Here is a 24,279-nt window from a genome sequence, read left to right as displayed (position 1 = left end):
CACCCAACCTGTCCAACAAGTTTCGTCCAAATCCATCCATAGCTTTTTGAGATATCCTGCTATGTATCGTTTTGGCCCTATCACCAAATGGTGAATATCACTTTAAAAATTTTAGTAGCAGGATTCGAATCCGGATCTTCATCAAAATCGAATCTATTTGTCCTTGTCAGACACACAACCTGTCCAACAAGTTTCGTCCAAATCCATCCATAACTTTTTGAGATATCCTGCTATGTATCGTTTTGGCCCTATCACCAAATGGTGAATAATCACTTTAAAAATTCTAGTAGTCGGATCCGAATCCGGATCTTCACCAAACTCTAATCATTTCGTGTTGTCACATTCGCTACATCTCTGCCAAAGTTCGTCTGAATCCGTCCACAACCTTTTGAGATATTTTGTTCACAAACAGCCAGCCAGGGGTGAAAATATGACCTGCATTCACCTTTGGTGACGGAGGTAAAAACTCTCTCCCCTAATTGATGCAGTAAGAGGAACATCTAAACTGAGCATGCTTCCTTACCACTCTGCTTCTTAAAGTCTATGGGCCCAATCACACTTTCCCAGCCTCATCGCTTTCCGCTGTAGATGTCGTACTCTGTACCTGCTTAAGGTGAGGTTAATAAGCCTCTGTGTGGCATAGAACTGCAGTGAACAATAAATCTGTCATATAAAACACAATGTCAGTTTGTGTGTTTGTACAGATGTCTGTCTCCCTTCATAAGGGTAGGTTTTAAAGACCAACCTTTTAACACAAATGTGCGTTCACTACGGTGTATTTTTGGGGATAAAACAAACTCGAAAAACATTTTCCATGAAGAGTAATTATGTCTCTTTTATTGGACGGACGGACTTTATTGGACGGTGAAAATATGACGGTGTAGACGGTGGCTTGCAAACCGAGCCTCAAGGGCGGTGTACAGAAACGTTTAAAAACAAACAAAACAATAAATACAAGGCGCAGGGAGGTTGGTGTCTCTTAAAAAACACCCAATGGGTGTAGTAAAAAAAATAAATTCTGCCTTGTGTAGATACCACTCCTGTACAGTGGTCCTGTGAAGAGGTTTATTTCAGGACCAGGTGAAGGTTTTGCCAGTTTTTTTCTCTTATTTATCTTTGTAGCTCTTGACATTTAGTGCCTCTCAGCTTTGAATAGGGCGACTTTCAATAAAATAAAATAAATATTAAAATATGGTCGTTGAAGCTTCAGCATGCGGACGATTACGGATTGACGTCATATGATTTAACACGTCACAGCAACCCTAATGCTCCTGCTTGGCTTGTAAAGGTAATTCTCACATTAGTCAGGTTCACTATGTTAACAAATGTAATTTCGTTCAAAATTTTGGGAGATTAGCAAACCTGTACATTTTTGGAATCACGAGAGCATGGAGAATCCTAAAATCAATGTTGGCATTTGCACAGACACAGATTTTGGATTTTCAAAATGGCCGCCATAAAATACATGTTTTGCGCTATTTCGGCTTCTAATCAACCTAGAAACTTGATTAAATATGCCAATCCTATGTTTTCTTTGTCAAGGAATCCAATAAAGGCCTCAAAATAGTGCTCAGGATTATAGAAAAGCAACAAACAAAGGTAATTGAAAACCATTGTCTTTATATTTGTGATATAACTGTATTACATAATACATGATATTGCAAGTCCTTTGAAGTTATAGGTTTGGGTTTATAAAGCAAGAAAGCAGCCTTGTTAATATGAGATTGAACTACAAGTCCTATACACAGGATCTACTCGGTCTATACCGTTCAGGAATATGCTTTTACAGATCTTCATCACTGTCCTGAGTGTCATTTTCGCAAAGGTGTCTACGCAAATGCCAACATTAATTTTTGGATTCCTCATGCTCTGAATATTCCAAAAATGTATAGTTTTGCTAATCTCCAAAAAATTTGAACGAAAAAACATCGTGAACCTGACTACAATTAGGACTTGGTTTCTGTATGGAGTCAGGTGAGTAGAGATGCCGACACTATTGTCCTTTATATAGCACGTCACAAACTTTTGAGTGGAGTCCAACCACCGGAGCACATGGCCCAGTACAATATTCCCATTGGCTGGCTGCCTTGGGAGAGTTCCAAACATACAGAGAATAATACATACAGAGTAAACCAATTTTACCTTGAATCGTCGATTTACCTTGAATTCATGGTGAACTGTTCTGTCGTGCTGTGTGCAGGTGTTTGTGAGATTTGCAAAACACCAACATGAGCAGTCGCTGGAGGAAAATGGCGCTTCGGTAGAAGGAACGCGACCAGCGGTCGCCTCGTCCATATCCAACAATGTGTAAGGAAGGAAGCAAAATACCGAAGACACATCTCCTGTTTACCTTGATTATTTATAGAGGATATATTTATTGAGAAAGCTTATGCACATTCATTTTTAAAGCCTTGTAAGTGTGTACTTCAATTACAATGCCAATTATGATAAAGCCTTAAACATTCAGCCTTCATGTAATTATCCAGATAATGGAAACTATAATTCCAAGAAATGAAGGAAGGTAAAACAGTTACAAACCAATACGGGATTTTTCCTGTATACAAAGTAAAGTCTCCTGGAAGAGCTAGAACACTGGACAAAACAGGAAGTAACAGAACAAAATAAACTGTGGAGAGGAGGAAACACCAACAAGTGTTGAAGAATAAGATAGAGGGAGACTTGGACAAATAAGGGAAGTGGGGAGGAAAGAGGGATAGGGGAACCAGAAGGAGGCACCAGATGGATAAAGAAGCAAACTCTCAGGAAGTAAAGCTGGAAATTTGGAAGAGGTGTGCTTGGGGGTTGCTAATGGATGTAGAAAACGTGAATTTGCCAACACAATTTATTATTCCCTTCCTTCTCTATTAAAGTCTGGTGTTGGCCTAATGGTTAAGATGGCTGCCTTGAAATCTCAGGCTCCTGAGTTTCAAGCCCATGCTGTCAGCCGTTGAATTAACACCAGGTGGGTTGACTTAGCCTGTCATCCTTCTGACGTCTGCAAAATGAGTACCAAATTACTGGGATGAATGGGCCATTCGGGCATCCTGCATCAGAGTGGTGACCCATCCAGGATTGGGCCCAATAGCCAAGAAACTGCTTCGGCAAGCCTATGCATCCAAAGATGCAAAAATGAGTGGTCTTCTTCTTCTCTCGAATACCCTCTAAAACAGCAAGTTTCACCAACGACAATTACTTTATTTCTAACACAAACTCTTAGGCATAGCAAACAATAGACATGTACTGCAGTACCAGTACGGACCTCTCACCTTCATGATGGGACAGCCTGGACCGAGCTCCGCATTTGTCCTTTCTTCCTGTGGATCTTCCAACTTATTTAACTCCCAATTTCGCAAAATGCTCCAACAAATTTGTTTTGCTATTTGCCTGGAAGAAAAGGGTGCGATTTGCTTTGAGCAGAGATTTGTTCACATAACCTGTTTTGATGGTGTTGGGCTAGCGTACCCTGGTGTTGGGCTAGCGGCTAGGGTGTCAGCTTAGGATCCTAGGATCCTGGGTTTGAATCCCGGTCGATCGCTGAATTAACACCACGGGGGTTGACTCAGCCTGTCATCCTTCTGAGGTCGGCTAATTGAGGACCAGTTCACTGGTAATTCCCTGTTTGTCGTTAAAGGCGGCAAAAAGGGTTGGCGTCAGGAAGGGCATCCGGCCGTAAAACATTGCTTCAAAAAGGGGACCGAAAAACAACAACAACCACGGTTCCCGAAAAAGGCCAACCCCCGCTTGCGGGGAAAAATGGCCTCTAAAGGTGGTTTTTTTATTTTTAAACCTGTTTTGATGCAATTGTCACTCCAAGCCAAAGCAGCCAGCACAGCATTGAGCACTTTAAAAGCAAGAGAGAATGGCCTCCTGTGTTCATTGAATGTAACCCTTTCCTTGTGTCTTAACAAGGAGATCTGTCTTGTGAGAATTTGCACTTCATATAATATGGATATAAAAGCATAATGATATAAATTTATAATAAAGTATATTGCAGTGAAATGGTGTTTCTTGTCGTTTTCACCTAATCCACTTCCACCAATCCACGTTTCACCACTTCCCAATTACCACTGTCCATGAGTGAACAACAGTTGCCTTATTCTTTAACTACCTGTGCTTTCTGTAGCCATAAACTCCAACTTAAAATGCTTGCTTCGATCTGGAAGTTCTAAAAATGTAGAATTTTGAAGTTTGTGGTTCGAGCCCTTCCTCACGAGGATTACAAAACCCATGGACACAAGTGTTGGAGGTGGGGGATTGTGCAGGGGAAGGAAGGGCTGCGGGAGGGTTATGGATGTTAGAGAGGGGAACATACACAGGATTTCTTGACTTTGTAATGCCAGGAAATTCTGTATATCTTTGGCAAGCTTTCATTTCCCAATTTATTCTCCAATGTATTCGCTCCTGGCATTACACGCAACGACTGAAGGAGTGCCAAGGTCATCGTCATTTTGAAACCAGGAAAACATGTTGGTGACCCCAGAAATTATGGACCTATATCCCTGCATAGTCTGTTCTATAAGCTCTTGGAAATATTCCTCCCGGAATGATTAAAGCGCAGCCTCGAGCAAATTATCCCACATGAGCAGGCAAGTTTTAGGTGAGGCCGTAACTGCTGTACTCGGTTCTTGGCACGAACTAGCCACATGTAAGGTGGATTTCAGCAAAAGCTGAAAACAGTGGTGGCCTTTATCGGCCTATCCTCCACCTACGATTCAGTTTGGAGGAAAGGCCTGCTGCTCAAACTGGCCAAGATCCTCAAGTGTGGGATTACTATTCAGCTTGTTCACAACATGCTGAGCAATAGGAAATTTTGTATACAACTTGGTGACAATACAAGCTGCATGAAAACATTGAAGAATGGCCTCCTACAAGGATCTGTCCTGGTGACTACTGACGATGCTTTTCATTCTTTACAACAGCAATATCCCACCAACATCTTGGATCTATATTTATGCAGATTCCATCTCTCTGGTAATTCAGGCACAGAGGTTGGAAGATGCAGGCATGATCCGTGAACAAGATCTCAAGATCAAGGAGAAATACTTCCATGTAATCATGGCGACTAAAACCAATTGCCATCAAAACAGTCGTCTCTGCCTTCCATGTAAATAACTTTGAGGCATCTAAAACACCGTGTGAAGTTTCGTGGCAAGACCTTGATCCATGAGCACAAGACAAAGTATCTAGGAGTAACAATTGAGCATGGCTAATTCACGGTTAAGATGGCTTGCTTCAAATCTTAGGGTCATGATTTCAAGCCACTGTCGTGCCGTATATAATGCCAGGTGGGGTTGACTCTTCGACTTGCCTCCTCGATCTCCATGTGTTGTGTAAAGAGTAGGTGAGGTTCACCTTTCATGTAGTGACTACTCATTGTTGATCATCCCTCAGTGTTTTGTTACAAATCACTATAGCAACCAGACCACAAGGGGGACAGGTTTCTTCAAGTTACCTCCTGTTATCTCAAAAAATAGTGGATGGATTAGGACGAAATTTGGCAGAGATGTAGCGTATGTGACAAGGACGAAATGATTAGATTTTGGTGAAGATCCAGATTCGGATCTCCACCAAAAGTTCATATAAAGGAGCGATGTAAGGGATGCCCTACATCTGGCAAATAAAATACATTTACTTCTTCATGCAGCTGTATGAATCAAATTGGCGCCCCTTTATATGAAGTTTTCGAGGGCATTACTTGGTTCCTCCTAAGATCACAAGGGTAGTCCAGCATGCACACGAGATATTTTGAAAGTCACTTCTTTTCTATAGTTTGGTATTTTCTACAAGCCATGGAATGTCCCTTCTTTTCTATAGTTTGCCACATACCATATAAAGGGGCCTTTTATATGCTCCTGGCATTTTCCCTAAGAATTACCAATGGAGTCAAAATTTTTCTATGTCCAACTTTTTGGAGGTCGCCCCGATCAGCCAAGTGACAATAGGTCGAAAATGAAGCAGTCAATACACCTTCGTTAGGCATCAGATATGAAGCCATCAGATATGGCCAAGTTTCATCAAAAATTGTGTGTGTAGTTTTGGAGAAGTGAGCAAATACCTATTTTGGGGGTGTCGAACTGCTCCCCCTCACCCCTTCCGTTGTAGACCCACTTATTGAGCGCACATTTTCATGCAGTCTATACACCTTCGTTAGGCATCAGATTTGAAGCTTGTGGGCAAGTTTCATCAACATCATCTTACTATAATTCACCAAATGTCCGTCTGTCTGTTCGAATGTACCGTAAAAACTGCTGAACCGATCGCAAAGATATTTTGGGTGGGTAATCCTGGGACCCCTGCGAGTAAAATAGGCTATTTAGTTTTCCCAATTTCAGCTTTGGTCTCCAGCATTCTCAGGTTTCGACTCCCGCATAACATTCGTTCGTGTTCGCATAACGTTCATTGTGACGATGTTCTCATTATGACGATGTTGTGACAATGTATGTGTTCACGGTAGTGTTTGACGTGACGGTGTGAACGTAATTTCGTAATGTTTTTCGTTTCGTAATCCTTTAATGAACCTTTTAATGTTTAATGCCCTTCGATGTCCGGGGCCGCACGCGCGCTACACTGGATGGGCCAGCGTGTACCTTGCCCTTAGCCGTCATGCTCGGGTAAACCGCTGAGCTCCATCCGTGATGGGGTCTGGGGCTTGAGACAGTGCCCCACGAACGAGGAATTCCCAGTAGCGCGTCATCAGCTCGCGTTGATCACGTCCCTGACCTTTGTACACACCGCCTGTCGCCGCACAAACATCACAATGAAACACAATCACAATTCACATATTCGTGCAATTCGAATAAATAAATTCGAATTCAAATATTCGAATAATAATTCGAATATTTTCGTCACAATGAAAACATCGTCACAAACGGGTACTGGAGACAATGTGACAAACGTCACAAATGGGTACAATATTGGAGAGGCCATTGCCAAAACGATTTGTCTGCCTCAAGAAGGGAGCTCCGATCATGCTGCTGAGAAACTTTGACCCTAAAAATGGCCATGCAATGGGAGTCGATACATCGTGGACAACCTGATGCCGAATCTCATCGATGCGACACTAGCTACTGGGCCTCATGCTGGAAACAAGATCTTCATACCGAGGATTCCAATCATTCCATCCGAAAACCTGTCCGACTCTGCTTTGCAATGACCAGTAACAAGGCTCAAGGTCAGACATTAGAAAAGGTAGGCATCTACCTAAAAACAGATTTCTTCAGCCATGGACAGCTTTATGTCGCCATGAGTCGCGTTGGCAGCAGCGACAATATAAAAATGTTTGCCAAGAACGTCAAAGAGAGAAAGGGAACTTTTATCAGCAATGTCGTCTATCCTGAAGTTCTAAGCTGAAGAAGAGGTACAAAATCATTCAATTATTTTCCCTAAAGAAAAGCGTACAGTTGATATCACGATTTGAAATACGATGGAATAATATTTACCGATATGAACAGTGATGTGGCTTTTATTGAAATTCTAAAGATACTGTTTTGATTTTGATGATTTACGTGTGATATGATTTGACGGATGTTTATATGAATCGTTTAAAATAAAAAATTTCTGCCTTCAATTTTTGACATTTTGCCTTTTCATTTCGGCTTCCCAATTGAAGCGCCGCCCGTAGGGCGGGTACCGTTGCTAGTGTGTGTAATTTCAGAGAAGAGAGCAAATAACTATTTTGGGAGGTGGGGGGTCGAGGGGGGGGGGCGAGGGGTGGGAGTTAACTTAATAAACTCAAGAATGCGGAAACGGACGTTGTTGAAATTTTTAACATGTTACCTCGATGAACAAAGCATTTACTTCTGGAATTTGCAGCCACTTTCATCCAGTAGAAGCTGGGGAAACGAATTTTCAGTCCCTATGTTAAAGTTGCATACAGAGAAACGATCCCATATGAAGCGCGGGGCGTTTTGCGCCTCCCTTGCTATTTGAATTGGAGTACAGTATCATTTGATTTTTTCCCCTATTACCATGGGGAACGTTTAAATGCCTGCCCTTGTTGAGGTGCTTCTTTGAGTTCAACTTGCGAGAGTAGCGATCTCCTGCATAAACTCTCAGGGCTCCAGAAATATTCACGACCAGCTGTAGCACCTAGCCAGACCCACATGGCAGCGTACATGCGTCCTCTTGTTATGGGTCTTCCACTGCACTTTTTGTCCTTCACACCTTCTGTTAAAAATCTCGTTTTACTCACGTGAACAATGTCTGCTCTGGTGGAGAAGGTTATCCAGAGCGTTCTGCTAAAGCAGTCCGCACTTGAGTAATTGCTTTGCCTGTGCGTGACCTTTCATGCACCCTGACACAAGCAAGTAACTGCTCTTCGACATGCAACAACTCCGCCATGCTGTCCAACTTCCTACTGACACCGGCGTCAGCGAGTCAGTGTTGCCGCAAATCACGACGGGGGAGTGTAGAGGGGAAAGGAACGAGTGAGGGGAGAGGGAGTGAGGAGATGCGAGAAATTTAGCATGTGTAAGCAATTTTTAGACCTCCCTGTAGATTCTCTCCACAATCACTATGCTCGAGCATTCAACAAGCGTATCCACAGAAGGTAACACATTCCTCTTCCCAAAATCAGAAGACCTCACAAGTATAGTCCAATAACATGGTCGGGAAATAACATTAACATAAAAAAAATAACATATTTAGGCCCATATATGAGGATAGAAATAATAGCATTAACCAGGCATTCAATTAAAATCACATCCTGCATATGAACATAACGCATTTCATTTATTGCAAATTTCAGTGTACAGACATGCATGCAACATTTTGCATTTATAAACGTAACGATGCAACATCAATTTTACAAAAGTCCAATGCCGAGTGGTACGTTTTCCCCTCTCCACTTCCCCAAATTTAAATGCTATTTAAGATACTCGTAGAATTAAACTTCAATACATTAAGCACTTTTTAAGAAACCAGACCCATTACTGCTGGCTATGGATGGATATAATCAGTCTCACAAAGGCAAACCCCCCCCCCCCCCACCCCACAATTATCGCAACAAAACCAAAACGTTATGAAGTAGTTCAATTCCAGTTTCTAAAGTAGATTCCATTTTCCGAGCCCAAGAACATCCCAGCATTTTCAAAGCCACGTGCGCACCCTTAAAATGTCAACGATAAGGCATACATTGGAAAGAGATGTACTCGAGATGAACCTAAAAAGGTTTACCCACCTTTGGTTTGCATTGCACATGTGAGGATGATCAAAATCATTTATTAAAAGCAGTAAAATCCCACGGCTGAGCACATTCAAAAATCCACACAACTAATTGCGAATTGGACAGGTAGCCTGCACAGCAAGCATATCCAGCCAGAAGGAATTGTACAAGGGAGGATGTTCCACTGGCCACAAGCATTTTCATAAATACGGTGTTATACATAAAAGAGGATGTGGGGGTGGAGGGGTCGAGAGGTTGTCCTGAGTTATGCAAAAAAAGAAAGAAAAAGACTCGACTAACTCCGCTATGTCCTCTTCTCACTAAGACCAAGTATTTTCAATACACTACGAGGTTGAACTTGCCGTGCAGTCAATGTGGGCTTGGCCCAGCCATACAGCAAGACTCTTAAAGTGCAAATTACAAGGTGGCAGAAATGGTGCTCTGTTATCCGCACCTGCAGCTCGACACATGTTTGAGAGCTCCTGGACATTTCGGTCGAAACCCTCTGACCTTGTCAAAGTTTGTAAACCTGTCAAACCATCAACACAGGTGGTAATCCGTTGCCAGTGTCATTGCAGAAATGTACAACAGGCCAGAAGCACTTGCTATTACATGGTGTGTGAAGTGGTATTCAAAGTACTGCCGATGCCTGTATTACTTGAGCAGCACAAGTTACGAAAATCATCATTTTATGGGCTACAGAATCTCAAGGACCAGTAACGGTGACGTCCCTCACCACAGCAGCCTCGGGAGAATGTCATACCGGGCAAACACTATTCACGGAGACGAGCACGGCCTCCATCGTCTGAGGTTCGTCTCCCTCAGGTTCCTCGATGCACAGCTGGTATCCACAGCGCTTTCTGCGCGCAGCGCCATGGATGCTTATTGGTCGTTCATCACGGGGTGGAAGCAAGAAAGAGACCGAGCCAGCGATGAGCATGTGCCAAAGGGCATGTGTGTAATAGTAATTGTCCGTCGTCTCCACGAGGGCATAGAGAAGTACGGCCGTAATGGCAATGGAACTCCCAGGCAATAGGAAGAAGACCCAGCGGCGCCACGATGGTGGGTAGCAGCTATGACGGCGGCTCATCCTCATTCCCTGTATAAAGAGTAGCAACAAGATAAACTAGAAAACAAGTCAAAGTGTAAAGCCCTACCCACATCTGCTTTGCATTCAAACTAAACTTGACAGAAACAACAGCTAAAAAAAGCACGTTAATTTGATTAGTTTTCTCCATATTACGTATCAGCAGTAGCAGAGTACCCACCCTATGTTCTAAGCAAGTAACACGTTATTCTGGAGCATACCTTTATTTGGGTGGTGTATAGGAAACTGACAGCTCCCACAATCGCTCCCAAAGTAAAAAAAAACAAAAAACGGTTATGTGCATGAAGCAAAAACATTCCTACTACTTATATTTCAAAAGACGTCATTGCACTGGAAAACGTGGGGAGAGTACGTACTGTAAGGGGTAGGGACTTGTAATACCCTCTCCCACCTGGAAGGGGCGCTATACGATACACGTTTACAAAGAGAATTGGCATCCTCCCTTACTCCCACCAACGAACACGACAAAGATAAAAACACCCCATTCAACAAATATCGGGGATGCCTTGCCACGGTGGTTGTACCCCCTCTCTCCCAATGTAAGTCAAGGGCCAAATCTTCCCCATTATTCCCTGCTGCCCGGATTCGTCAGGGCAGGGTGGTCACGGTCAGAGTGCCGATCGGTCCACATGTACTGGCCCTTTCCCTCTTGTCTCTTTTCTCTCTCTCTTTCTCTCTTTGTCTATCTTTCTTCCTCTCTCTCTCTAATTCTGTTGTGGCCCTCACTTCGTGAAGTCGGGGGTACACCAGACTGGATGTGGGTGATCTCTGGGTCGCTCACGGGAGATCGATCGGCTGTTTCCGTGCCGCGGGCTTGTTCGAGAGAACTGTCCTGGGCTACATAACAACAATACAAACAACAATACCACCCAAATACACAAATTTGGTTCATGCTGATCCTATGTAGCAAGTCTGGACGTAATCGGGCCAGAACTGCAAGAGGAGTAGCGCGACAAACACACAAACAAACGCACAACCAACTAGAATGGCACTCAGTAGAGAGCATACCTCCGCCAGGTAAACAGTTTACGTTTTGTATCCCAGAGTAGACCAGAAAATCACAACACAGAATCACATTTAATCAAATTCATCCGTCCACAACTTTTTGAGATATCCTGCTATACCGTATATCGATTGTTGCCCTATCTCCCAATGCTCACTTAAACTAGATGGTATTCATAGAATACTTACCCTGCACAGTCAACTTAGTGTGAGCCAACTCTTCTGTTTTTGAAGGTTTTTTTTTTCTTTGACCAATATGGCTGCCAGACCACGTGAGCAATGACATCATAAATTTATATTCTCGGTGCAACTCGGTGCATTTATATTCTCGGTCTCGGTATTATAGGTGCAACATTTTTCGGTTTTGCCAAATGGTGCCTGTGACGTCATAATTATCATTAAAATATTCTACAGGAGGAGGTGCTCCTATGGTGAAAATTTCGTGTCCATCGGACTAACAGTTGCAGGGGAATTTTTTTTTTTTTCATACTGATCGAATTTGTACTTGTCGAATTATAACATCATGATGAAGGCACTGATGCCATCATCATCAACATATCTTATTCCCCATGGGGGAGTACTTGACAATGAGCCATGCTTCAATTTTTTCCATTGAGCGGTTTGGGAGATATAGAGATGTAACGTTTTACTAAGATGGCGTCCGTACCACGTGATCTATGACGTCATAATTATGACGAAAAAGATTCTCCAGGCGGAGGCGCTTCTATGATAAACTGTCGTGTCAATCGGACCAACGGTTGCCGAGAAAATGAATTCTAAAAATGCAGACACGCACGTACGCTACACGTACGCACGTATATAACTGAATGCTTAACCCTGTTTTTCGCTTCGCAAGCGCAGGGTAAAAATTCTACTAGCCGGATCCAGATCTTCACCAAAATTGAATCGCCTCTTCCTTGTCACACACCCAACCAGTCCACCAAGTTTCGTCCAAATCCGTCCACAACCTTTTGAGATATCCTGCTTTGTATCGTTTTGGCCCTATCTCCCAATGGTGAAGAATCGCTTAAAAATTCTAGTAGCCGGATCCGAATCCGGATCTTCACCAAAATCTAATCATTTCGTCCTTGTCACATACGCTACATCTCTGCCAAATTTCGTCCTAATCCATCCACAATTTATTGAGATATTTTGTTCAAAAACAAATTAGGGGTGAAAACAGCCTCCATCCACCTTCGGTGGCGGAGGTAAATATTGGTCTGTAAATTATAGTAAGAATAAAGGCTCATTGAAAGTTTGATGCCAAAAGCTTAAATGAATGTTATGGCCTTGCCATGTATGTGTTCGTAAACACACACACACACACACACACACACACACACACACACACACACACACACACACACACACACACACACACACACACACACACACACACACACACACACACACACACACACACACACACACACACACACACACACACACACACACACAACTGTTATTTGTACATTTCTCTTAAATACCGATTTTCAAGAAAAATTACATAAGCATTACGTGCTTTAAAATCACCATGCAAGGCATGCTTACAACAAGTGTGCAATTCCAAGTTAACAGATTACCTTCTCTGAACTGTTAAGAATGGAAAACAAATAAAGGTGAAATTCACGTGGCTCACTTGATGTCACACCCACGTACAAAAGCACTACAATTGCATATATTCACTTTTGGCAGCTCTCTGGGGTGGTGAAGATTTCCACAGCAATACAATGCCCATGAATCTCAATTTACTAAGTTACTCAAAACATGTTGGTGAAGCAATTTGGCTCTCCAATATCAAAAAGCCTTCTTTTCTGCATTTACATCACGTGGTGACCTTGGCAGTATTGCCAAACAGAAATTATTTCATGCTATTACTCCTTCAATTACCATTTTCTGGGTTTCCAAAATCAATTACTCTATTTAGACCAAGTTTACATTTTACTTACCCATGAGATAACAAGCAGGATAAGGGCGAAAAGGCAGGGCCCAAGAAGGTTCCAGAGCCCCCAGCGGTCCAGTTGAACCACCATTGCCAACACCAGTGCACCAAGGAGGTACATAATCTGGAAAGGTCGCAGCCACAATGATTGTATCTACTATATATATTTTTCATGTTGAAGGCTCCAGGCACAGACTGTATAGCCCTCATCGAGGCCAGGCCTTAAATAAAAGAGAGAAAAGTGTATGATGAAAAGTGAATGGTGTATGTTTGCGAGAAAGAGAGATTGAAGTTTGAGTAGCTATAGTTTGAGTGAGACCAGAAATCCTGACATGGAGAGTGTAAGATGGTTCCGCGCACCACAATGATGCTCCTAAATCAGGACGGTAGTACTACCCTGACCGGTTGCTTTCTACAACCTACCACATGTGTGGATGTATATACTTGTTTGCATTCATCACTGTTTTGTGTTAAATTGATGATGTCCTGAAAAACCTAATCTCTGACTAAAACCCAGTAATATTTAGACAATTTAAAGACACAGGAGGCAATTTGGCTCAATACCTTACCAAATGAAATTAAGCAATCAAATTGCAAATTGACGAAAAAAAAAAAAAAGAGGGAACAGGTTGGAATAGAGGTTAAAGAAGGGTCAGGCAGTCTTAGAGGAAGTGGGAGAGAAGAAAAAGGAGATAGGAATGAGGGAAAGGGATAGAAATAAAATGTATGGGTAATGAGAGAGGCATAAATATCTGCCATATAGGCAGATGCAATAAATAGATGCACCTTGCAAATTAATTGTGCATGAGCTGATGCATCTAAGGCACAAAATTGCAGCATGACAAATCTCTGACGAAATTTGGATAACTTTTCCAAAAAAAAAAAGCATTTAAGAACACATGTGCATGCATGCAACAATCACACACACACACACACACACACACACACACACACACACACACACACACACACGAAGGAGGGCCTGAGATTTGGGGGGGGGGGGGTGCTGAGATTTGGCGGACCCAAGTGGAAGGTGGGTCTGAGATTTTGTGGGCGCGAGTGGGAGGGGGACCTGAGATTTGGCGGACCACAGTGTGAGGGGCCTAATATTTGGCAGACCCAAGTGGCAGGGTGGTCTGAGAGTTTGCGGACCTAAGTGAGAGGGGGGCCTGAGATTTGCCAGATCTAAGAGGGAGGGGGACCTGAGATTTGGCGGACCCCAGTGGAAGGGGGGCCTGAGAAAGATGAGGACCTGTGGCGGTGACACACACACACACACACACACACACACACACACACACACACACACACACACACACACACACACACACACACACACACACACACACACACACACACACACACACACATACACACACACACACACACACACACACACACACACACACACGAAGGTGGATACTTCAAGACCTGGGAGGGCACCGTTCCACCTTATGAATCCAGCATTTGGAGATACACATGCCACACACACATTCTTTTTTAAACCACAGAGAAGCGTTCATGTGTAAAGAAATAAAATATGCCTGTCGAACTCCAATATACTTCTCTTTGAAAGGACTGGAAGGGGTGATGAACATATAGAGGGGTGAGTGGGGACTCAAGAAGCACAGGAATTGAAAATGAAAAGGGTGTTGGAGGACATTTGGGTGAGTCTGCAAGACTGCAAGACTGCAAGACAAGTTGTGCATCAAGACCACATACCACCGCCTCTCTACATCTCATGCCTTCCACTCTTTCCTCAAGAAAATCTGATAGCACCACTATTACAACAATAGTAACTTTTTCTCCTTTGCTAGGGAGGCTTTTAATGCATGAGATGGTTGCATGGGGACTCACCTCCTTGGTAGTGGTCTTCAGGCGAGCCATCGCAATAATTGTGACCCAGACACTCATGAGAGAACCAAAGAAATCACAGTACTGCAGCACATCATAGTCCATGATGCAAAGCACTGCCACACCAGGTTGGTCACAAGCATGGTAGAACTGGGGTCAAACAACACATGGAAGCTGGTTGACAAACAAAACAGGTTGGTAATACTCATTCACATCATCTGTTCCTCACAATCCTACTCATTTATTATACCGTACAGTAATGGCTATTCATAAGACATAATAATACAATTTAAGAAAGAGCAATCAGAGATTGCAGACCCTCGCCAGGACGTGTTTGTGTGCTGCTTATTAGCTGCTGTTTGGGTGGTATATTGCTGACGTAGATTTATGTTCAATCTAATATGGCTGCCGAACCACTTGAACGATGACGTCATCATTGAACTTCCCCCATACAATATTTGTGCAGATCAAGCTCAATAAATCTCAAACTGATCAGATCAAGCATTCTACTTGTCTAATTATGATGTCATAATGAAGTCACCAATGACATCATCATGAATATATGTTGTTCCGCATGGAAAGTACTTCATAATGAGACATGTTTCAATTTTTTCCGTGGAGCGGTTTTGGAAATATGGATGTGCAAAGTTTTTCCAAGATGGCGTGCTGAACCACGTGATATCTGCAATATATGCGTATATGTATATGTCAATTATCGGAAGGTCTTACCAAAAGATTGAAACCAACACATTTGCTCATACAGAATCATATATTTTGGGGAAATATCCATATACGATAACAAAATGGCAGGATTGATTAAGCATGACAAAGTCTCATATTCCATTACATTTTCATGAATAACATGAATTACAAGAACTAGTCAATATGTAAGATGTACAGTCACGTGAAAAAGTAAGTACACCCCATGTAAAGTTTTGACTTTTTCAACATATTTCAACATAGCCATTTGATCTTCATTTCAACAATATTGATAGATAAAGGTGATATAATATAACAAATATCATGAAACATTTACATTTTGTAGTCCATTGTATAATTTAAATAAACATAAATGCAAATTTCGCATGTGGAAAAAGTAAGTACACCCCTACATTTATCACTACTTCTAATAGCTAAAATTAGAATCAGGTGCACCAGCTCAGGTGCAAATGATTAGAACATCGTTAGAGAGGATCTTGGAGGAACCTGTCTTATTTAAACCTCAGACATTTAGTTTGGTTTGCTCTTTGTTGTTGAAGTGGGCGGCGTCACTATGCCTAGATTAAAAGAGCTCTCTGAGGCCTTCAGAAAGAAGGTTATAGATGCCTACGAGTCTGGGAAGGGTTTAAAAAAGATCTCCAAACAATTTGAAATCAATCATTCGACTGTCCGGAAGATCATCTACAAGTGGAGAAGATTCCAAACAACTGCCAACTTGTTCAGGCCAGGCCGCCCCAGCAAGTTCAGCCGGAGGGCAGACCGTAAGATGCTGAAAGAAGTCTCTAAGAACCCCACAATGTCATCACGGGACCTACAGGTAGCTCTTGCCACTGTTGATGTCAAAGTGCACGAGTCTACCATTAGAAAGAGGCTGCACAAATTTGATCTACATGGGAGGTGTGCCAGGAGGAAACCTTTGCTGTCCAGAAAGAACATCAGGGCAAGACTCAAGTTTGCCAATGAACACCGAGGCAAACACCAGCACTTCTGGAACAATGTGCTCTGGACAGATGAGTCAAAGGTAGAGCTATTTGGCCACAGTACCAGGAGGCATGTTTGGCGAAAACCAAAGACAGCATTTGACCACAAGAACCTGATGCCAACTGTAAAGCATGGTGGTGGAAATATTATGGTTTGGGGCAGCTTTGCTGCGTCAGGGCCTGGGCAGCTCACCATCATAGAATCCACTATGAATTCTTCATTGTACCAGAGGGTGCTTGAGGATAATGTGAGGCCATCAGTCGGAGAGTTGAAGCTCAACCGAAGGTGGACCTTGCAACATGACAATGACCCTAAACATACCAGTAAATCCACCAAGGAATGGCTGAAAAGAAAGAATTGGAGGTTTCTGGAATGGCCAAGTCAAAGCCCAGATCTAAATCCCATTGAGATGTTGTGGGGGGATTTGAAACGAGCTGTGCATGCAAGAAACCCCTCAAACATCGCACAACTGAAAGAATTTTGCATGGAGTAGTGGGCAAAAATTTATCCCAGTCGATGTCAGAGACTGGTAGACAGTTATAAGAAACGCATACTTGAGGTTGTTTCTGCCAAAGGGGGCAATACCATCTATTAGAGCCAGGGGAGTACTTACTTTTTCCACATGCGAAATTTGCATTTATGTTTATTTAAATTATACAATGGACTACAAAATGTAAATGTTTCATGATATTTGTTATATTATATCACCTTTATCTATCAATATTGTTGAAATGAAGATCAAATAGCTGTATGTTGAAATATGTTGAAAAAGTCAAAACTTTACATGGGGTGTACTTACTTTTTCACGTGACTGTATAAAGGTCTGAACGAACACATGGTGTAATTGCAGGATGATACTAATGATCCTGGGTCATTTCCTTATTGCCACAAGGGGCCAGCTGCTCGTGACTCTGTACCTACTATAACACAACAGTAAAAACATTTAAAAGTCAAACCGGGCTCATTCTGACATTGTTTCTCAATAGCCTTTCTTTTCCTAATCACTCTACCACCTTTTCTTCTTCCCCAACCCTCAAACCCCGTGTGCAATGGGTTGACAACTTCTGGTGCAAAGTCGACCCCAACAGGGTCCACATCAAACACCAAGTGTCGCAACACAAGCCTCTCCAATACCAGCTTGCACACCTCGACATGCACAGCCTCGCTCACCTGCGTACGTCCGGCCTCGTTCACCGGCGTACGTCCGGCCTCGTTCACCGGCGTACGTCCGGCCTCGTTCACCGGCGTACGTCCGGCCTCGTTCACCGGCGTACGTCCGGCCTCGTTCACCGGCGTACGTCCGGCCTCGTTCACCGGCGTACGTCCGGCCTCGTTCACCGGCGTACGTCCGGCCTCGTTCACCGGCGTACGTCCGGCCTCGTTCACCGACGTACTTCTGGCCTCGTTCACCGGCGTACATCCGGCCTCGCTCACTGGCATATGTCCCACTTCATTCTCACATTGCGAAGTCTCGCCCACTGACCCACACATCGCAGGCATGAACACCTGATTCGCCGGATCAGGTTCGGCCGCTTGCGCATGCATGGGAGCTGATATTGGGCCATACTCCTTTGGTCCCGGATGCGTTGGCTCAACCTCTGCATGGTGGAACAGTGTGCTCACGAGCACCATACCACACACCAAGGAGGCTGTTTCACAAATTGCCGGGGCTTATAGCTTCAATCAAATTTCACACTCTCTGAAAAGACCGTCTAGCAACCCACCCCCTGATCCCCCCCCCCCCCCCCCCCCATCTACTTTCTCAACAATCCTCTTGAGGAAGTTCAGTCGCACAAACTCCTTGGTTTCACTATCATCCATAATCTTTCTTGGGCAAACCACATTTCAAAGTTGGCCTGCAAAGCCAGTCGCCAACTGGGCACCCTCCGTCATACAAAGTCCTTCCCCTTGGCACTCCTGAATTCCTATCCACCGATATCATCTTCATCCGCAACCTGATGGAGTTCTACTCTCCCCTCTGGACTGGCTATCACACTTTGCTCAACTTGATGCCGTGGAAACCAAGGCCTTCAAAATTAATGGAATTTCCCACGCTGAAATTGAGTATATCCATCACTTTCCCATCGCAGAAAGGTTGGTGGTTTCTTTGTCTTCTACTGCCTCCTTTATGCTCTTGCACCCTCTTTTTTCCATTCATTCCATTCCATCCACAACTTTTTGAGATATCGTGCTACATATCATATTTTGCCCCATCTCTCAATGGTGAAGAATTACTTTAAAATTCTCGGATCCAGATCCGGATGTTCACCAAAATCTAATCATTTCATCCTTGTCACAAACCCAACCTCTTCACCAAATTTTGTTCGAATCCGTCCACAACTATGTGGTGAGAGAGATATGCTGCTCACACACAAACAGACAAGAAGGCGTCAGGTACGCCTGACAGATAGAACGCAAATCGAGAAAACATTGACCTTTGAACAGAGTCATTTTGACGATATCATTCCCATTATCCATTTGTAGGTCAAGCTTTGCAACTCGTCTGTGTCAAGTTTGACATCACGTGGCGCAAACACTTTTGGTCATATCTGTTTTATGCAAATGCCGTCACTGCCACCTGGGCCTTTGACATATATAGTGAAATAACATTGACAGCCTCAGTTTTTTCCTTTGGAATTGTCTGGTAAAGTTTGACGAAGATAGCCAAAAACATTCGCGAGTTATTGCACTGGCAGACAAATATGCAAACAAATGAAACAGACCTCACCGTCACTCACCGTGAAACAGACCGACATACAACAGCGGTGAAAACAACCTGTGTCTACCTTCGGTGGTGGGGGTAACAATGCAATGCTGCATTCAAAAGTATATTTTATCCCTGAATGAACAATGCATTTTGTCATGTACAAATTTGACTCATGGAAGAGTGGAGTGAGGTAATTGAGCGAGTGGAGGTAATTACAATCGGTTTGGGCATGGGATGGACGGAAGGAGGTGCGGTAAGTGGGAGGAGGCAACTTTACTTTGCTTTCCCAGGATCTAAGGTTGGTAGATTAGCTGTGTGTCTCTCACACACACACACACACACACACACACACACACACACACACACACACACACACACACACACACACACACACACACACACACACACACACACACACACACACACACACACACACACACACTCTGGGGAAAAGTGCCATCACTTCCAGGGGCACTCCAGGTACCAGTGATGCAACAACAATGGTGCCGCCTTTCTCACAGCACTCAGTGGGGCATTTCCTCAGGAGAGATTTCCTCCTGCCAATGGATGCCAACTGATGGGAATTGCCCATGCTGTTATCCTTTTACATGCTGAACGTCAAGCAAGGAAGCATCACTTAGCGTTTTTAAGTCTTTGGTATGACTCGGATGGGTTTTGAACCGCCGACCTGACTCGGAGCGGACGCTCTAACCATTACACCCCAGGTCCAGTTATTGCATGGATTTTCAAACACAACCCTTGGCCCTTGCCTAACCACAAATAAGACAAAGTGCCAAACTCTGCACATACCGTGGAGAAAAACATATTGAAGGCGTACACTGCAGCTTCCATGTAAAGCCAGCTACGCAGAGCAATCACAATGGGAGGCACGAACATCAAGTTACTCAAAGTGAGCAGCATTGTACGCAGGAGCTGCTGTGCATATGAGAGTGCCTTTGTTCCATCTGTACAACCCCAACCGCTCCAACCTGTCAAAACACAAACCACAATCACTCAGGAACATTTTCAAAAAAAGAGACTCATGGTTACAGTTGTTCAGCATGTGCCATTTTGCATAAAACACGGTCTACTAATGGGAAGTTCATAGTTTGAAATGGCCAAAAAATAGAAAAACAATAATATTGGAAACAACCTTCATGTGTCTTACTACTGTGAGCATCTCGTTTATTAGGCCATCCCCCGTGCAACGTGAGATGGGTTTTGCAATTGTGTTGTGTGTGTGTGTGTGTGTGTGTGTGTGTGTGTGTGTGTGTGTGTGTGTGTGTGTGTGTGTGTGTGTGTGTGTGTGTGTGTGTGTGTGTGTGTATCTGTCTGTCTGCTTGGGCCATCATTTTTTTACCATTTGAGCTTTTGTCAACCAATTTTCAACAAAGCCTTATTATGCGAATATGGAGAAGATAAATTAATAATTTGATCAAACGGTCAACGCCACATAAAATCGGCACTTTTCATCAAATTCATTTTTATACTTGGACTAAGGCTCATAATAGAGAGCACACACACACACACACACACACGTAGCACAACCACTGAGCTTAGTGGAAGTGCCATAAATACCGTCACTTCCTGGGATACTCTGGGTACCAGCGACGTCATAACAATGGCGCCGCTTTTCTCACCATGCTCAATTTTTCCAGGAATTTCTCCTCCCCATAGATGCCAACCGATGGAGATTGTCCGTGCTCTATCCTTTTCAAGCAAGGAAGCAGCACGTACCATTTTAAAAGTCTTTTGTATGACTTGAACTGGTACAAACCAGATGGGTGTCTTTTCTGAGACACCATCTCCTTTCTGGATGACCGATGTCTCCCTACGGGAGCTCATCCGCCCTTTGCCAGGTGTAGTTTTTGGTCCCGACAGGGTGGCACAGTCACCCTCCCCACTAGGAAAGCCAGTGAGCGGTGTCGGTTTAGTCACCGACAACCCGACAGGTAGCACTAGGTTACATGTTACCAATGGCAATCCCAAAAGACTGACCTGACCAAAATTGACCTGAAATTTTAAGAATTTGCATATCGGATTACTGAATTTCGATTCACCAATCAAAAGCTTGAAGCCAATTATTATTTTTTAAATCAAAAGGTCAAATGTCAAGGTGGCATATAATCGTCAATTTTTATCCGATTGACTTGAAATTTCAGCATGGATTGCATATTGGGCGACTGAAGCATATTGCATTTGAGGTCAAAAAGTCAAGGCCGCCTAAAACCGTCAAATTTTTGTATTCTTTTTTCTTTTTTTACATTTCCGTCATGTTCAGAATAAGGAAGAAGACATCTACATACAAAGTGGACGCAGAAGGGCATTGCATTTTCAGATGCTTTTTAGTTTACCTTTTTTAACATCCTGTACATGTTGTCTTTACCATTAAATTAATCTATGAACAGCTGGAATTCTATATTTTTTTGATTCACTAAAGATTCATTGCTGGAGAAACACCGCAAGTTTTATCTCAGTTTTTATGAGATGGGAAGAATGTTCTTCAGGGTATGAAGAGCAACCACCTGGTTAATTCTTATCTACCTAGTGAATGCATTTGATAATACTTCTGAGCGATGGCTGTGTTGTAGATGAATTTTTAAAGTTATTTTCGTCATGTTCAGAATACGGAAGACGCCTGTGACAAAGACAAAGACAGAATACGGAAGACAAAGTGGATGCGTAAGGGCTTTGCATTTTCAGATGCTTTCTAGTTTACCTTTTTTAACATCCCTCATAAGCGACAGGGCATATCGCAAGCCGGTATCTTCTGAGCCATAGCCTAACAAAGCCTTCTGAGCCTCCGTCGTTGTGGAAATGGATAAAATCTACCAATCCTCCAAAAACTCCTGGCCTGCCGAACGCTCAGCATTGTGGGATGCAGGAAGTAGCCAAAACCATACAAACTGACAACGACGCCATTTTACTTTAATGCCCGAAAATCAGAGAAAAAAAAGGAAGAGGGGAGATCATAACAACTCCAATGACCAACATAGAGCCAAGAATGCCCATACCACTGTGGAGATTAGTGTAGCACGTGGTGTCAGGTCATTCCAAATGTAACTGGGACGGTCCATAAATGAGAGCATGGTGAGAGATATGAAGGCTGACTACCTGGAGAAGAACAAGGAACCGATACTCTAGGTCCCCCACTTTTTGGGTGGTGTGTGGAATAGAACTGTGTAATATGAAAGCTAAATCTTGAACGTTTTTTGAAATATCGTGTGCACAAGCCAAGTTACGGGGTATGTATGCCATGGCAACATAATTCAGCCAATCACAGCCGTGATCTCATCAGGTTGAGATAATATCAAGTGGAATATATATCTACTATATGAAAAGCAAATGTTCAATGGATTTTGAAATATCCCGCACATAAAAGTACATGGACAGATGATCAGTCGGTCGGTCGGATGGAGCTCATTTTAATGTCCCCCGTCGCACACCTTGTCATAGGGGCGGGGGACAATAAGGAGAATTCCAAGAAGACAATCCAGTCCTTACCGAAAAGGCTGAGAGGGCCTCCCTTGCTTTTTGGTGGAAAGTACAACTACGTGGTGAAAGATTGGATTAAGAATGACCTTTTCAATGATTGAGTGATCTTACTGGATCACTTAAGAACGTCTGATCCACGCTGGTAATATATAAGAATATGCAGAGGTGGATGGGATAAATTTGCACAGAGTTGGTGATAAATGGGGTGGTCAAAGGTGAACAAGTTGACTCGGCTTATCGTTATGGCAGTTGCTGAAGGAATTATCTTGAAGCATGACAACAACAAACTGCCACAGTACAGGGAAATGCTGCAGGTAGATCATCGAGGTTTGGACCAAATCCTTGCCGACTTGCTTGGCTCTGTCATAGGGACAAAGGATGTACAGAAGCTGTCACATCCAAGCCAAGTTTGTGAAGCACGTCACCGACGTTGTGAAAGGGCACAAAGTACCGGACAAACTTAGTATCAACCACGACCAGACAGGCACCTGTATGGATCCTGGCAGAGATTGGACTTTGAAGAAGAAGGGGTCCCGCCAATTCCCGTATTCGGAATCCATGACAAACGCCAACTTACTGTCTTGCTGTCAGTTTATAAAGCCGGAACACCATGCTACCACTATAGTTGATCTACAAAGGGAAAACCAACCAATGTCACCCAAAGATCAACTGCTCTGCTGGCTGGGATGTGAACCATACCGCGTCACATTGGGGCACCAGCGAATCCATGCTACGTCATATTGATGACATCGTAATCCTATACGCTAAGAATACCAGTTAAGCCGTGAAACTACACCTGATGCGCAAGTGCCTCGCTATCTTCAGAGTCTTTACAGCGCACCAGGGAGAATATCTGCTTGCCAAGCTGAAGAGAGAACATTTTTGACATGTTTTTTTCCTGTCTGCTGCACCGACAGGCTCTAGCCTTAGATACGTCCGTGTACAAGGAACACAAGGACAAACTGAAGAAGTGCTTACGTTCTTGGTATGCTAGTCGAGTGATGTCTTTGTTGGGAGACATGACTGGGGAGAGAAATCAGCAGGTTGTTGTCGACTTAAGTTTGGGAAAGAGATGGAAATCTGACGGAGCCAAGTCAGGGGGTGATGATCCTTTGTGGCGGTAGTCCATTGACAGTCTCTTACTCTCAGGATTGTAATGATGCACCCAACTCTAATCTCCAATCATCTCCAGTCAGTCATCTCATCTCCAGTCGGTCTTCCCAATTTTCATCTCCAGTCATCTCATCTCCAGTTATCCAACCCAACTCATCTCCGGTCATCTCATTTCCAGTCATTCATCACAACTC

At 43.4% G+C, this 24,279-nt stretch overlaps 2 protein-coding genes across 2 annotated transcripts in view; one reads left to right on the top strand and one right to left on the bottom strand.

Annotated features, from left to right (window-relative positions):
- The window catches only part of LOC137416307 (phospholipid-transporting ATPase ABCA1-like), a 203,631-nt gene extending 199,901 nt beyond the window's left edge, over window positions 1-3,730 (top strand). The window contains exon 44 of the mRNA XM_078771422.1: window positions 2,201-3,730. Within this exon, the coding sequence (XP_078627548.1) occupies window positions 2,201-2,311 (111 nt within the window). The 3' untranslated portion in view covers window positions 2,312-3,730. The remainder of the gene's footprint in view (window positions 1-2,200) is intronic.
- Window positions 3,731-8,711: 4,981 nt separating this feature from the next.
- Window positions 8,712-24,279, bottom strand: part of TMEM8B (transmembrane protein 8B) — a 96,469-nt gene continuing 80,901 nt past the window's right edge. Inside the window, exons 10-13 of the mRNA XM_068121735.2 lie at window positions 20,288-20,466; window positions 15,073-15,219; window positions 13,223-13,339; window positions 8,712-10,262 (exon numbers count right to left, since the gene is read on the bottom strand). Of these exons, the coding sequence (XP_067977836.2) occupies window positions 9,921-10,262; window positions 13,223-13,339; window positions 15,073-15,219; window positions 20,288-20,466 (785 nt within the window). The 3' untranslated portion in view covers window positions 8,712-9,920. The remainder of the gene's footprint in view (window positions 10,263-13,222; window positions 13,340-15,072; window positions 15,220-20,287; window positions 20,467-24,279) is intronic.

Source organism: Myxine glutinosa, chromosome 1 (assembly GCF_964187855.1).
Source record: "Myxine glutinosa chromosome 1, kmMyxGlut1.1, whole genome shotgun sequence".
Lineage (NCBI taxonomy): Eukaryota > Metazoa > Chordata > Myxini > Myxiniformes > Myxinidae > Myxine > Myxine glutinosa.
This window is presented reverse-complemented; position numbering and strand designations above follow the sequence as displayed.